This window comes from Haliotis rufescens, unplaced genomic scaffold, assembly GCF_023055435.1.
Source record: "Haliotis rufescens isolate VD_foot unplaced genomic scaffold, xgHalRufe1.0.p SCAF_29, whole genome shotgun sequence".
Taxonomy (NCBI): domain Eukaryota; kingdom Metazoa; phylum Mollusca; class Gastropoda; order Lepetellida; family Haliotidae; genus Haliotis; species Haliotis rufescens.
Window position 1 is genome coordinate 2,337,989 of NW_025963990.1, and position 17,794 is coordinate 2,355,782.

The window sequence follows — 17,794 nt, forward strand, 5'->3', positions numbered from 1 at the left end:
CAACATATCCAATTACACTGATTCAGGCTGTCCCAGTTCTCCATGCGATACTGACGCCCGTTCGTCTCCCAGACCATAGAGAATAAATTTAAAATGAATCCAGCTCAAGTCTAGAACGATTTGGCAAGCCTAGATTGCCTCAATTCTATCCATGAAAGTAAGCATTAATAAAAAAATATTGTTCTTGTCTGCTTCAGACTATATTTTGTAGAGACATATTTTTAACTAGGAAAATTGTACTGACACCGGCGCTGTCCCTATTGAAGCTATTTATACGAATTTCGAATTGTCGTCCATTGTTCGATGTCAATACATCGATGACAAGTGAGGATATCATAAAGTAATCGTTAATGCCGCGCTACACTATAATAAAAATTATAATCAAGTTGACTGGTGTGTACATTACTACAGTGAACATGTACATGATCATGCCCTAATAATCAAATGCCGTAATGTCAAATACTAATATAGTATTGTGTGATGAATTTAGCTGGATCAGTGATAACATGTGATATTAATATTCCATCAATTTCTCTCCTGGTTGGTCCATGTCTACAAAATGAACATTAAAATGGAGCCTAGAACAATTCTTAATTTCAGGCTAGGGCTGTGGAAATCTAGACTTTCCCAATCATTATAGACTTGAGTTGGTCTCATTTTTTACATTTTTCTCTTGGGTCAACGCCACAGCTCATACCATACACTAACAAGACCAGATTGCCCCCCGCCGGAGCTCCTGGATTTTGGTTATATCATCTAACATGGCCAACTCTGCTCTTAAGTAAACAAGAACCTAATCAGCGAGGGGTCCTTTGTCATGCCTGTGACTGCTTATAAAAATCTGATATCTCTTCCCAAAGACCTGGTTAATAATATATTTTCTGCTGAATATTCGAAACAGAGTGAGTGGGTTGGTACTACATATGTTTACGGTTCTATTTTTAAATGACTGCAGCGCTCCATTATGAAAACAAATTGTTTTAACGCTGCTCTCAGCAGTATTCCAGTGACATATGACGGCGGTCTGTTGTATATGAAATAAATGCAAATTGAATCTTGAATCTTGAAAGTTGTAACATTTCCGCTAATAAGTACCACATGCAGTATACAGTATATCAACTGCAATATACTGTATACAACATTCAGTATACAGTGTGTCGCGAGCTCTGCGCTGGACTGGAGCACACATTTCTTACCCCTCTCCCTTCGGCAAACACCTCATGAGGATTGCAACGAGGTCACAGGTCAGGCCTGCACTCGTCAGTTGTCTAATGCGGTCAAGAGTAAGATCTTCCGGAAGACCACTGCACTAGAGGTATTTGGATTGTTGATGAGGTACTACGTGTTTGGAAATGGGAGTCGAACACTAAGCACTTTTCGAGAAGAGCTCACAATAAAACGTTATGGACTCGCGGACGGACTTGTGTTTTCATTTCAAGACTTACATGTATCAGGTTGAACTTCTACGACAGATGTAACTTGGTTACCGCTTCCTAACTGTAACATTAACTAAACTTTACGCCTTTTATACACATTTGTGATGGGGCGACAATGCGACAACGAGACATATTTTGACCTTGAAAATGTCGCGTTACGGCATCGTCGCCCTTTTGTAAAATAAAGAAAAGGATTATTTAAAGAGCGACAATGCAAACACGCGACAATGCGACAAATGGCCAATTGTCGCGCTTTAGTTAATTTTGACACGTTTTGCTTGTTTTTGTAAGGGCGTCAATGCGACAATGCGACAACGCGACAATGTCCCTTCCATAGTGATCCGTGCAAATAAAACTGAGTTATGAAATAGAAGTCTGACATGCCAATTAAAAGATAAAGTGTTGCAGCTTCTGATTTCATAAATCTTCAAGAAGGATTATTAATAATGGGATGGGTGATGAGTTCAACTGCATGCCGAGTCTATACGTTGTGATTAACAATAATGCTCCGAGTCAATACATTTTGTCAAAATGTATGACATGTATTACGTGAATGAACATATTGTTTATACTCGTCCATGTTTTTGACGGACAATATAATTTACATGCTCGGTAAAAGTGAGGACGGGCATCATTGTGTGTTTCCATGCTTTGTTCAGGTGAACAGTTGACTTGTCCTTGCATGTGTTTGTGACGGGTGCCACTTGTGTGGCAGGATACGCTCACCTTTTCCCGAACACCCGTTGGATGGCCTGAACCAATTCGGATTTTAATCCCACCTCAGTCTGTACACCGTGATATAACTGAAATACTGAAATACTGTAGAGTTGAAAATGGTGTTTAATACGATTACCGAATATATATACGCGTAGTGTGTTACTGCAACTGTTCAAATGTTGTGCAGTGCTGTTATGTAATATAAAAAAAGAAAGCATATTCAATTATCCAATTGATTTGAATAGAATATACTTGCGTCAGTGTATTTTATTAACACCCCACACCGTAATTTAAACACATATAATAACAGATCATATACACGCATGGTGCCTTGACTTACTGCTAACTTTAATAGACCATCCCGGAATAAAATAGTCCCCCCCCCATGTTTTAGTATGTTTACAAGAAATATATTCCAAACAATATCCTCATTAGATAAGAAGATATTTTTCAGAATTACCTCAGTAAGTCAATTACAATGACAGAGCGTCGTAATACATTTACATCAAGTACAATACGTCGAAATGGCCGACACGATAAACGTGAAGGGAGATATTCCCGAAGTTGTTAATTAACCTGTGGCTATTTCAAGCCTTTGTCATCACTGATCAATTGGCTGATCGTTGAAAGGTGATTGTAAAGATTTGTCAAATAGATAATAAGGTAAATTCATAGATTGCTGTAGATTGTCACTACGATAGTTTGGATGTTTTTTTTCGTTTGTTTTTTCTCTGGGATGGGTTGTAGCAAGGGTATCCTTAAACGGGCATGCAACCACGCTTCTGTGTGAATTCGTACCAGGGAATTCCAAGGGTTTTCCCCAGGAATGTGGAAGTAGTCAGTGTTTACGCCATTTCAAGAATACAGTCACGTGAAGAACGTCATGTGACCGACCTCTCGTCCTAGCCGTATATCTTGTAAACTTCACATTAAAAAATTAGTTATTATTATAACCAAATGAAACACAAGCCATTATCCGATAGGGGTAACTGTTCATAGCCGAGGGATATGTTACCACAATAAACTTGGTAACATTGTTTGGTTTGACTTCTTGGCGCGTGCCTGAATTCCATTAACATGTTACATATCCTAAAACTGGCTTATCAGCAAATCTCGCTGCACTCCGCGCGACAGATACTAGAGCAAGGCATGCCAGAAATTCGAAACCTAAAGCTTTCGAAAGGAAGCCTTAGGAATCACGTGCGTCTGGGGACCAGCGCCATCTGATTGGCCGTTAACAGTTGTACAAGGCGGAGCAAAAAGCATCGTTTTTCCGTCCATTTTACGCTTGAAAAACTCGACCCTTTTCTGCACACTTTCTAAACGCTCACCAATTAATCAATTTTAATAAATTCTTAGTCGTTTTTCCGTCCAATGACCATATACGGAAAAAAACGATGTTTTCGTGTTTGCAGTGTTATATTCATATAATATGGCAGCAATTGCGATGATGGTCGGTGGAGCTATTGTTAATGCTCTAGCTTTTTGGGGGAGTAATTTTTTTATTTTCTAGTATGAGGGAATCAAACGCTAAAGAAGTTGAAGAGGAGTGTAAAAGACATAATAAAGCTTTAGAACAACTCGAAAAAGCTCAGTCACAATGGGCGCGGCAGAGAATGGAGAGATTAGATTTTATTCATGAAGAACTGCGTAAGGAAGGACATTCAATTCAAACGTTTAAGGATGTCGAATCTTCCTCGTTTATGGGAAAAAACTTGACCCAATACCGAGATCAACAATGAGTGAGTTTTATACACCGTCAGAGGAACAAAAGAACCGCGAGGTAGCATTCGTGATAATTGGGTTACAGTTGTTGCAATTTTCAGCTACACAATAACTACGCATAAACCAGAGTGACAGCTAATAAATAAATTACCATGACTGCTAAACTATAAATAGCCATGTCTCACCAGTGGAGATGTGATTTGCTTTGCATTTAGACAAATGATATGATAGATGTATAACCATTAACCTGTGCAGATTTACACTCATGGGGAAAAAAATTCAATGCAACCGGCATTGTGTTGGTATTTACTGTGGTATACACTCTTATTACATCAGGCGGGGAAACATTAACTATACATGTTCTGTATGTGGGATAGGGGTCAAAGGTCGTTATTGTTTATGTAAGTAATACGGTGCTGATAGGGTCAGGAACCAGATTATTTATGCTAGGAAGAGAGATTACATCAATGAGAGGAATAGGTTGGGGAGAATACGTATTTAGATATATGAAAAATAACCAATTAGACAAATGAATCATTTTGCATATACCATTAAACCACAATTGTTTTTGTGAGAGAGCTGAAGGCTTTAGCAAAACAACGTGGTCTACGGCGATATTCTCGAATGAGAAAAGCTGAATTGATCGATTTACTCGGTTTGGAATACAACAAACCCCAGACTGTTAGAGAACTCAAAGCTCAAGCAAAAAACAGTGGGCTGAGTGTTTATTCTTGAATGAGAAGAGCTGAATTGATCGCTTTACTAGATGTTGATAATGATGTTGAAAAAAATCAACCTAATGATGTTGAGAAAAAACAACAAGAATTAATATTTGTACCCACATCCGCCGGCGTTGGTAAATATCTAAGAGGTTGGAAGATGGATATTAATTCCAACATGGACGTTAATGATGTTAAGCCCATCATATCGAGCAAAATTAACGAGGAGTTAGATGATTTACATAGTATAAAATACCAGCTGACGATTAAAATGTCATTGAGTAAAAGTAACGCAGACGATAGCACCGAATATACCGAACCATATTTCCGTAGCAATCAAGAAGTTATAACCGAATCCGATACTATAAGCTCATCATTAGATACATCAATTCAGAGGAGACAGGAAACTTTAGAACGCTGGACTAATAGAGGTTCGGGTTGGGGTGTGGATAAAATCGATAGTTTATATTTAGATATAGCAAATTATGGATCTTATATAGATTTACCCCCGTATTATAAGAAGAAAAAAGCCATAATTAATGTAAAAAATAAATCCGATGACTGTTTAAGAATGATGATAAGATCTGCATTGTTCCCCGTAGATTCTAAAATTGCAAATAGACCTTCTAGCTATCCCCAAAACGATGGACTCAACTTCGATGGTATAGACGAACCTACACCAATCTCACAAATTGATAAGGTGGAAAAGCAAAATAATTTAGCTATAAATGTTTTTGGACATTCTAAAGGAATTGTTGTACACAGGATAAGCTCCGCTCCGGAACATATCCCCAGAATCAATTCATTCCTGATCGAAAAAGATTGAAAATATCATTATACATGGATAAAGAGTTTAAACAGGCTATTATACGATCAAACAAAACATCCTACAAAGAAATATTTCTGCGAAAGATGACTACATGGGTACAGCAGACAAGATCTATTGTAAGCGCATAAAGGAGACTGTAGAGGTGTTGGGCAGACCGCTACCAGGATCGATATGCCTAAAGAGGGAAAAAATATATTAAAATTTGAACATTATTGTAATCAAATGCCAGTACCATACGTAATTTACGCCGACTTCGAAGCACTTATCAAACCCATAGAAAATACCGAACGCAATACTGATAGTAGTTTTATGTACAAAACTCAAGAACATATTCCTTGTGGGTTTGGATATATAGTTGTAAGGTATGATGGGAAAACAAACACGCCCGTGATTTACAGAGGTCCCGATGCAGCGGGAAAGTTCCTAGAATATTTACAAAACGAAGAGAGAATAATAAGGGAAAATTTATCGTGTAAGAAACTCATGTATATGACAAGGGATGATTGGAGGGCTTATAAGAGGTCAAACGAGTTGTCATGTTTGTAATTAACCCCTGAATGGGGATTCCACAAGAGATCATTGCCACATCACGGGTAATTATCGGGGAGCCGCGCATAACGAGTGTAACTTGAAACTAAAAATGAATTCTCAAACAATACCCATCCCCGTTGTGTTTCATAACCTTTAAGGATACGATTCACATCTCATTATGCAAGCTATCTCAAAGACCGACGGCAGTTTAATGTGCATTCCTAACAATATGGAAAGATACATATCATTCTCGTTGACTAAAACTATACATTATAGGGACAAGGATGGGAAAGCCAGAATAAAGCAAAGTAATGGGCTTAGATTCATAGACTCCGTACAGTTTCTGTTATCTTCCCTGGACAATTTAGCTAATGCGAACAATCCCGATGACTTTGCGATAACAAATCAATATACCGATAGGTTAACACGTCATTTGTTGCTGAGAAAAGGTGTATATCCTTACGAATATATGGATGATTGGTCTAGATTCGACGAAACTAAATTACCAACCCTTGAATCATTCTATAGTAACTTAACAGAAACTAAAATAACCGATGCCGATTATGAACACGCTCTGTTGAACTCTTTAAGAAGTTACAATCATAGGATATATGGATTAAGAATGAACAAGACATCATTACCCCCCTTAGATACAAAGAAATGGATTGATAAGGATGGTGTAACTACCTATGCTTATGGTTATGGTGGTAATACCGTACCGTTGGGAACTATGAACAACTCTTCTCGTACAAATGCCCTACCCGGTCCATCTTTAAGATAATAAAGAATAGGCTCTCCTTCTTTCATAACCAATCAACTAATGTTATATGTCTTAAGGGACCAAATCAGATCGGTTGCGCGACGTAGGCCTCCTTCGAGTTCACCGGGCTGGTATAAATATCTTACCCTTACTCTATCCGGAAGTTTTTGTTCTTTGCCTCTCCTCGGTGCTGAAGATTCGGAAGTTACGGATTTCATTTTAACAGCATCGGATGGTTTCTTCCCTATTAATCTCGTTACTTCATTATTCAGCGCTGATACAACAGCTGATAATCGTGTCACCCATTCGGTTGATCCCAATCGCTCGGATTTCATTTCGATCCCATACTGATAGCCAAACAAACGTTCCGCTAATGTCCAGTTAAATCTTTCAACCATAGCTTGACTGCGGTGGGCCTCTCTTTCACCACGCCTGATTTCAACATCATGGTTTGTTAACAGCTTAGTTATTGATCCCATAAACTCGCGACCGGGATCTACTTGAAATAGCTTAGGCCATTTCAGTGGTCCGCGTTTATATATGCGGCTCAGTGCATTAGCTACTTCTAGTGAATCTTTCGAGGTTAATGGCTCAGCCTCTTTGTATCGACTAGCCACATCCACTACGGTTAACGGGTATTTATACATTTTGCGTTTTACCTTATCGTGGGGAAGAAACAAGAGGTCAGCCTGATGAACTTCATTCGTTGTAAAAATATCAAACTTCTTCCTTGGTATATAAAGCGGTGCCGGTAAATATATTTGCCACATTAGCCCTGACGGCTAATTTTTTTATTGCTCCTATACCTTTCCAATATCCTCGTGGGCTATAGTAAATTTTATTCATTATTAATTAATATTGATGTTTCTTTTTATATGACTCATGACTATCGTTGAATCGCATCATCGTTTTTGCATAAAAAATGACACCTGGAGTAGCGGTATATGTATATAAATCTGTCTCCCAGTGGGGTTGCGGCAGAACCATCATTACCTATACTACTTTCGAGCATAGCTCACAACTTGTATACGTCGTGATTATTAGACGATGCTATTTTATGAGAGGGTAGTAAGCTGTTCCCCTCAGTCGTGGCTGAGCTACGCAGATACACGCAATGGCCGAACGACCGCATCTAAAAGTAGGCGAGATATAATCAGGAAATGAACGACGGGAGGGAGTTGTTTATTGTACAATAAAACACTGCAGTGAGAATACACGAGGGGTTCATTTCACTGTTCCCAGTTTATAAAATGGACTTGTCCGACATTGCCGGGATTGGATTTTATTCGGGGAGGCATCATTATTCAAATATATGGGAAAGTATTTTTGTGCTTGTAAATGAAATTAAAGAGGCTGCAAATAATGTTGATGTTTCATATAAGAAATAGATGACTCCTGCTCGTTCTATATCGTACAATAAAACACTACAGGGAGAATAAACCACGCATCCCCTCGTGGTTCCTTCTCCAAACACTGTTTTTTTGTACGATAAGCAGCTCCCGCTTGTCGTTTATTTCTTAAATAAAGTACGTGAATACACAAATCGGGATTGTAACAAAGTACCCACTCCATACATATTTCCACATGGCTAAACCCTGAGCGCGTTTATGCGAGGAGACACGGCATGTCAGTGTCACCTGTATCGATCAAAGCACGTTATGCAAAAAGGAAACACAATTAGCGCTCCCTAACCATAGCAGTGAGTATTTCCCTGAAATCTCCTTTCTATTCAACGGACATAGCGGCTGCCACAAGTATGAACAGAGGCGGGTCGAGATTGGCTATACATGAGCAAGGTATGGGTTGTAACGCATTCAATATCCATCAAACGGCAGCAAGCACGAGCGTCCATAGCCGAGAACCGAGATTGGGTCCTACAGTCAAGAGTGAGTGAGTGAGTTATGCTTTAAGTCACATCGGCAATATCCTACAGTCAAGACATGACACTAAATCACGTAATGTAGGGTGGTGTCTTTACTGTAGGACCCAATCGCGGCTCTCGGCTCTCGGCTAAAGCGTCCATTAATACAGTATAGTTCATGGGATGATATTTAGGTTATACATATTTGTTCAAGGTAAGATTTGCGATATGGCAGTCTATTTAGTAATACATTTTATGTACAAAGTAAAAGGTCAGCATGTGTTTAGTTACGTGTAGACAGTTGTGCAATTTACAAGGAAAGTCACCCTATGGCAGCCAGATGGATTACAAGGGCGGGTGACCGACAACAATGGCAGATTGGAATGTGAAGTACCCTCAACAATGACTGGCGTAATGTTGTGCAAGGTGAACAATAGACCGATCCGGTATCCTCTCATCAGTTACGCGTCCCGATTGTCACACACCTTAAAAGAACATAGGTCATGGTTGAAGGCACTGACTAGTCTACCCTGTGTTACCTAAGTATTACAATGGAATGATCCAAGAAAAGTAGAAAGGGAATCCTGTACTTTATGTTGGGTCATTATCAAAATTTGTACCCTTTTGATCCTGTTAAATAAACAAAAATTAAACTTGAAAAACTGTTAGCGATTTAAAAAGAAACATCTTAACTTAACAAATACTTGGGTAAATTATGCCACCACAAAGAAACATAATTTTGTCATATTTTAATGACACAATAATCTTTCGGTAGGAAATGATGCACTATAGCTGATGTTGCATATTTGCAATGGCGTCAGACATTTTCGTTTCTTGGAAGTTAATACTGTTAAATTGTGGTAACACTGAGGACATGTATAGTAACACCAAAGACATTTAAGAGCAGCATAAAAACGCATGTATATCACACAAAATCTGAAATATGTTCACTGTTAAAAGCATTCGGTGTCCATGACAGTGATATTTCAACAATTGCAGACTATATACAATTAATTAATTCACCAGAGAATATCTTATTTTTTATATACATATTGTTGTACACAGATTAACCATACATTCCAGTTGTTTTTTAGTCATATCATGACATTTCACAATAACATTTGGGCTAAAACTCCAGTTTGGCAATCAGTATGTATACCTGGGTCTCTGTGGTAATCTATGTACTCCAGTTAGGACTGGTCCATTACACAGTAGGTGTTGTCTTACCTTATCCCCCCGACCCCCTCTAGACCAGCTGAGAGGCTGATATTCAGCCCCAAATCTGCATCAGATGTCAGATTTCCCTTTTCAATAGTTTTAACATATCTATGCCATCCTAAAATAAAGCAGAATTTAAGGAAATTATAAGTTTTAAGTTTTTTATCCCAATATGTTTGCCAAGGTCACTTAGTTTGGAATTTTAATTTGGATACAAATCCCCGGTCACATTTCCAAAATATTGGACTTATTAAACTGCCAGTATTTAGGTTCATGGATGTTACAACAGTGGAAAACATTGAGAGGATCCAAGATGAAATGAGCACCTGTAATTGCCGTGTTTATGGCTAATCAATCGGATCTATATTCCATAACCTGTTGTGGCAGAACAAAATTTGGTAAAATCCTATCGATATTTAAAAAACCCAGATGAAAATGTCCTGAAGTCAGCAAAATCACTGTCAAGTAAATATGAAGCTCATTTTGAACATAATCATAACCAAATCGTGAACAATATGTAAACCAATAACACTAGCTCTTGCGCAAATAATGACAATCTCCTCAAATCATGGTAAAGAATTACTTTTGGGTTTAAATACATTTCAATATTCATCACACAGATATATATGAAATGAATCAAGAATTATATAATGTATTCTGCATCTGAATTAATCAGGCACTCTGGAAAATGTCTGATCAGGGTGTGACAAAGAGATACTGCCTTTGTTTTTACAAATTCTTTGTATCTTGAAATAAGTTTTATGCGTTATGATATTGGTAATCACTTTCAACACCATCGTTTTAAAAATATATATTATTTTAGAAGATAAATATCATGTCCTATAGAAAGAGCCAACAAGCTAAGTTTAATACCAGGTGGATGTTGTACCATGAATCATTTAGTGTTTGTTTGTTAGTTCTGCTATTAAATCATTATAATCTGACTTTGATAAGGCATTAATTAAATGGATGGTTGGAATAATTATTAATTACTTGATAAGATTGTAATTCATATCATTTTTTTTAACATGTTACTCTGTGTTCATAAAAAATCTTGCTATCATTTCCAGTGAATTGATTAAAATGACTCAAAAACGTTTTTAACAGTACTAAATTTTCACTAAAATGTATATCAGTAAGCTCCCACTATCAGTAAATAACTAATGTTGTCAACAATTCTAAACCAATAATTTTCTTATATTAACTTAGATTCTTTTTATTTCAATTTGTCAAAATATTTCAGTGATTCACTTCCTTCTCGCGAAATTATCCTTTCCTTTCTGACCTTGAAGGGATTATTCCATTTCACAAGAAAGGATCAGGTAATTCATTACTGCATGGGTCCTGTCTCATCATAGAAATGCTGAAATATTCAAGCCATGATATCGATTTAATTGGAATTAAATTGAACGAAAACTATTGACAATGAAGATATTTCTATGTTTAAAGAATTATTACTGCTAAAGTAATTGCATTATTATACTCGAGTCATTTGCAATATTAATAGATATAGGCTTATTGCGATTTTTGTGATTTAACTAAAATCAGATCTAAAAATTGGTTACAAAATAAATATTATCTAAGAGAGAGGACCACAATTTCCACCAGATTGTACTTCAAAGTAAATAATGGCAGGTTTCGATCTGCACTAACCGAAATTAGATCACTTTCATATTTGTTTAGAGTAGGTCACGGCCGTCTCGCGTGTCTCATTTCAGCAATATGACCTGCTTACTCAATGCCCGATGTTGCCAAAATACATAATTCAAAGATGATTTTGTAGTTACAAGCATTATCCTTGTTTATAACATGCGTAAAATCATAACTTGTTGTCACTTACCCGTATTGAATATGCATATGTGCAGACGTGGGTCCCGTGGAAGTTGGTGGCGACATTTAACTGATGGTGAGGCCTACCGCACACCTTGATCAGACTCAAACATTTTTCTCTCGACCATGTGGGTTTGGGTAAAGGTATACAACTTATCTCAGCGATACGTAAGTATATCGCGAGTGAAAATAGTACGTCGCACAAGAAAAAATACCCATATATACAAAATATACAATTTTGTATATTTGATATTTCCAAAATATACAATTTTGTATAGTTGGTATTTCCAAAATATACAATTTTGTATATATGGTTAGATTTTACCACTGCTTCATTCAATTTCCTCACCTCTTATAGAATGTTTCACATAATATGTGGTTGCAAAGTTACTAATGATACCGAACAGTATAATTATTGCATGTGACAGTAATGCTTTAATACTATTTTCATTATGACAACTATATGATGTTATGAAATAATTTGTATTTCGTTATGTTTTACAGATCTTAATAACAGTTTGATCAATATAAAATGCGTACGCCAGCAACAAGTAGTTGAAAGAAGTTTTAAACATTGATGTTTATCGTTCCAAAGCTCTGTTCTCCAGCTCAGTTCATCTTTGTTTACGAGAACGTTTTTAATATGGGCAATTTTCTTCTTTCGGGACATTGGAGCAGTCATAATATTCATAACTTCATAAATATTAAGATTACAGGCAATTTTAACAACTTTAGTACTCCATGAACTTTTACATAGTAACCATTTTCTTCATCAAAGCGTTACAAGTACTGTTATTAAATCTTGGGGTAGTCTAAAAACATTAGCATGTAATGTAACAAACGGGGAGGAGAGACCCATGTCTCCATTAGTGGCTATACATGGAGGTACCGTTACTAACACCAAGAAATAATTTACCGGCTCTATTTTGGATTAGTTTTATCCTCATATACCAGAGCCATAGAACATTACCGGCTCAACAAGACTTTCATACAGTTTCATAAAAAACATCATAAGACATACACCCAACAGAATAAGACAAAGCATGGCTGGCAGAATTGTACAACTCTTTCACAGTTTCACATATCTAGATGCTCGTCAACCCGTAGTCCCAGATAACGATATGATTCTACATAGACCAGTGTTTGCCCAGCGTAGAGGAATCTGGTTAATCTGTATCACTTAACGAGTTTGAATAGCTTACTCTGACCACAGTCGAGAGCAGCACAGTAATTAGTAGTTTAGACCAGGCGAATACACTGGTCACACTTGACTGGTCTGTCTGATGATTCGGTCACCTGCCAAATGGGATGTCTGACAATTGGGTGTGAACCTTACAGAGGAAGTTATTTTATGAATGCGTCACGTGTTTCAAAAGAGATGACCATTATCTAAGTAAAATACTTCTAAGATCATAAAGGACATAACATTTAATAAAGTGAAATTCATTTTCGACAAACTTTTATGAACAATTTTAAAACAGTGCGGGCAGATTCTATTTTCTAAAAGGTTTGGGGGGTTGTAAATCGTCCTGTTTCGATCCAGATCTAAAACTAGCTGAAATGCGACGGTGGTCCCTGTATTTAAAACATAAGGAGCAACAACGTTACGATCATGAAAGTTCTTAATGTATTGCCCTTAACGTTATGTTTATCGTTCCAAAGCTCTGTTCTCCAGCTCAGTTCATCTTTGTTTACGAGAACGTTTTTAATATGGGCAATTTTCTTCTTTCGGGACATTGGAGCAGTCATAATATTCATAACTTCATAAATATTAAGATTACAGGCAATTTTAACAACTTTAGTACTCCATGAACTTTTACATAGTAACCTTTTTCTTCATCAAAGCGTTACAAGTACTGTTATTAAATCTTGGGGTAGTCTAAAAACATTAGCATGTAATGTAACAAACGGGGAGGAGAGACCCATGTCTCCATTAGTGGCTATACATGGAGGTACCGTTACTAACACCAAGAAATAATTTACCGGCTCTATTGTGGATTAGATTAACGTTTTATCCTCATATACCAGAGCCATAGAACATTACCGGCTCAACAAGACTTTCATACAGTTTCATAAAAAAAACATCATAAGACATACACCCAACAGAATAAGACAAAGCATGGCTGGCAGAATTGTACAACTCTTTCACAGTTTCACATATCTAGATGCTCGTCAACCCGTAGTCCCAGATAACGATATGATTCTACATAGACCAGTGTTTGCCCAGCGTAGAGGAATCTGGTTAATCTGTATCACTTAACGAGTTTGAATAGCTTACTCTGACCACAGTCGAGAGCAGCACAGTAATTAGTAGTTTAGACCAGGCGAATACACTGGTCACACTTGACTGGTCTGTCTGATGATTCGGTCACCTGCCAAATGGGATGTCTGACAATTGGGTGTGAACCTTACAGAGGAAGTTATTTTATGAATGCGTCACGTGTTTCAAAAGAGATGACCATTATCTAAGTAAAATACTTCTAAGATCATAAAGGACATAACATTTAATAAAGTGAAATTCATTTTCGACAAACTTTAATGAACAATTTTAAAACTGTGCGGGCCAATTCTATTTTCTAAAAGGTTTGGGGGGTTGTAAATCGTCCTGTTTCGATCCAGATCTAAAACTAGCTAAAATGCGACGGTGGTCCCTGTATTTAAAACATAAGGAGCAACAACGTTACGATCATGAAAGTTCTTAATGTATTGCCCTCATAAATATTAAGATTACAGGCAATTTTAGCAACTTTAGTACTCCATGAACTTTTACATAGTAACTATTTTCTTCATCAAAGCGTTACAAGTACTGTTATTAAATCTTGGGGTAGTCTAAAAACATTAGCATTAGCGCTGTGATTTTTTATTGATTTTTTTTAAATGAAAATTTTACAGGGACTAGCTGTGCTACCACACATGTTAAACCATTTTTACAGTTTTGTCTAATTTTAGCGATAATGAAAGCTGAGTAGAGATAAGATATATTGATGAACAACGTCTTTATTACAGTTAGGAGCGACGCTAAGGTGTATGTTGTAACACCATTATCAAGCAAGTGATGTTGTTCATCCACAGATCTTATCCTCTCTCAATACTCCAACTTCTAAATTCCTCGCAAAGAAGATAATGATACTTGTTTTGAATCTTGCCATCGTACAAAATATTCTTCGCACAGTATTCAAGAAACAATGTCATACTACGCCATCAATATATGTTGTGCAATATTTGAGAGGTTGGCGCCTGTCGGGACGGTGTGAGATGCTAAAACTGTTCTTGTATAGTCTAGTATCCTTTGGCTAGTGACAGCTACCACTGTTTATTCCCATTCAAGTTGCGAACGGTGTTTCATCTAAACAGTATTATGGGAACGGAAATTAAAACATTACTTCATTCGTTATGCTACCATTTTTGAATATATGTCCATGAGATTAATCTGTTCATTTTTCCGTATTTTTATTACGGAACTTATAGCTTTGTGTGGCACAAACGATCAAATAGTAAGATGACTACAATTAAAGGGCATTAATAACGAGAGGCTGTTCACATATATGTACATCATATATGTATCACGCGAATCATTTCTGATTTTACTCGACGTAAGAGCTAGAAACGTTACCTACTTCCGGCGCAGCGGTTCTAGATGTTGGCGCTATCTAGATTGGGTCCCTGACACATGCAGCTCTATATGATGGGTGTATTGTACTTAAAAGCTGAACTTTAAATCTATTTTTTGCAAATATATACTGGTCACTCCAACTAATCATTGTTACTAAAATATATAGGATTGTTGTCTATAACGTGTCCATTCGTATGTCTGTTTTACGTCTGTTCTACTAATTATTGACACTAAGAAACTCGTACAATTTTTTAAATCATTACTAAACGTGTTGTACTTGTCTACATCTGAATTGAAAAGTGGGAGAAAAGTTGCTTACTGTATTTTGCCGCCTTTGATGGTTCTGATGATCAAGATGACAACGTCAAAATCTAAGTGTTCAGGAGTCGATGAGGATTCAGGAGTTTTTGAATTGATGCAGAATCAAGGTTGGGGGTTATTATAGGCCTAATAGTGCACCACGTGATTTATGTCCAGGCCCCCGTGACATGCAGTTGTCATGTGACATGTAATTAACTAATTGAATTGCAAAAACAATTCCGACAGCAAATAACCGCATCCACAACAACAATGCGTGGATGCAAAGAAAGAAACCATTTTAAACCCCTTTCTGTATATTTGTATTTGTATTCCTTTCTGAAACTATCATTCTACAAACAGTTGTGTTCACCGCCCATTGTGATACTTCTACTTAAGAAAATAAAAAAGGATGTTTATTTAGTCATTTGACATGCGTTCATTGTAAACAAGGATTAGTGTGAAAGGATTACTAAGTTTGTCATCCAGTATAATGCACTTCCTCGATTAGCATAATTAGAACAGAGTTTGTAATTAGTTATATCCTCACTCCAGTTAACCAAGGCAGCTACATCAGTTGTGATTTATGAATTTGTGGAATCTTAATGAAAATAACGACCGCCTGTCACAAAAATGCAAACGAACATTGAACACGCACAGTTGCAGATTTTCCTTTCGTACATTTGAGGGTGAACGTGAACGAAGCCGTGCAAGATGCTTTACAGCGATTTGTCTTCAGAACACATATTGAGCTCAGGTAAGTTTATTAATGATGATATTTTCATCCATTCATAGATATGGCGATCATGAGCGCTGACACTATATGTATTCGCAATAGAACATTTGGAAGACTAGACACAAATTGAGTCACAATATGACAACATCAAATCAAAGAATTTGTTTAATGCAACAGATTTAAGGCATTGAAATTGTACATTATTATAAAATACATGAGTGTCGCTACGTCTCATGTCAAACACATCAATGAATTCTTTATAAAAAATATTAATTTAATATTACTATGAATTTATAGCTAAAATTATGGAGTCTTGCATGTCGAGCCAACAAACTATAGTACATATTATTCACCTTGGAATTTCTGTTTACTGTGCTTGCGGTGGGGTCAACCCTATTCCCAAAATGGACAGTTCCAAATACTACTGCATAAAATATTAATGCCAATTTGGAGAAAATTACCAAATGAATGAATGCAAGTAAAACTTAATCCAGGGAAAAAGAAAACTGTTCAATATCACGTCAAAGTGTGCCCAAGTGCAAAACCTAATCTTAAAATGAAAGGACTTTGGTATTAATATTTCAGTCAGATTATGATATTGGCGAGTTAACGAGGTAAGCCCTATGATTAATTGTCTTAAATACCTTTCTGGTGTCCACCGCCGTGAACCATACTCAATCACTCAGATAAATAACCCCTTTTACATAAGTCATGAACAAGCATATATATATTGCCAATATTTTGCTCCAATGTTTTGGATAATTGTACCAAAGAAAAAGAATTAATCCTAGAATGTCTACACATTAATTCATTACGGACGCTGAAATAATGCCGATGAGACGTTAATCTTTACCTCGCCCACTCACTGATTACGGACTATTTGTTGGCCAATAAGAGGTACAAGCCACGTGAAAATGTAGAGTGAGACCAACGTAGCCATTACACCTTTTTACAAGATGGAAAACATCTTTGCTGTTAGTGATTACATATAAAGAAATCTAACCAATTCACAGGCTATACGTTGAAGAACTGAATGCAAGTCATTCCTACCTGATACCATTAATAATTGGAATAGTCACCGGAAAAAGAGGATTATTAAACTTAGACAATGTTATATTCAGTTAAGCCATGATACCAGATTTTGTCACTTTAAACTTCCATCGGCTTAAAAAACACATCTCAGATAACACATCATGCATGCTCTTGTGGCTGTCACAATGGTACACTGCATTAATTTTTACACATGCCCCAACTACAATATATTTAGAAACGATTCTATTCTAAAGGTTAAGTGAGTTTCTAATCAGTGGTTTATTGGAAACAATTTGAACAGTGCCTAATTTAGCTATTTTGAAATCGGCCATGTACATCCGACATTCGGGTGGATTTGCACATATATAATAACTAGTAGTAAGACTTAATACATACTTTGAGACACGTATTAAGTATTAAAGAGTTAAATAACTTTTCTTAGGAAACCCCTTTCCATCAACCGCACTGTTGACCTATCTTTTTTGTTCTG

The 17,794-nt window shown here is 36.8% G+C and overlaps 1 protein-coding gene across 3 annotated transcripts in view; it reads left to right on the forward strand.

Annotated features, from left to right (window-relative positions):
* Window positions 1–17,794, forward strand: part of LOC124137717 (BTB/POZ domain-containing protein 6-like) — a 73,997-nt gene that overhangs the window by 46,807 nt on the left and 9,396 nt on the right. Inside the window, exon 1 of one of the 3 annotated variants that reach the window (XM_048402767.1) lies at window positions 8,310–8,513. The exons of 1 other annotated variant lie outside the window; for it this stretch is intronic. In XM_048402767.1, the coding sequence (XP_048258724.1) occupies window positions 8,474–8,513 (40 nt within the window). In that variant the 5' untranslated portion in view covers window positions 8,310–8,473. Of the gene's footprint in view, window positions 1–8,309; window positions 8,514–8,546; window positions 8,793–17,794 lie in introns of those variants that run through there. One more of the 3 variants, XM_048402769.1, reaches the window with a different exon arrangement.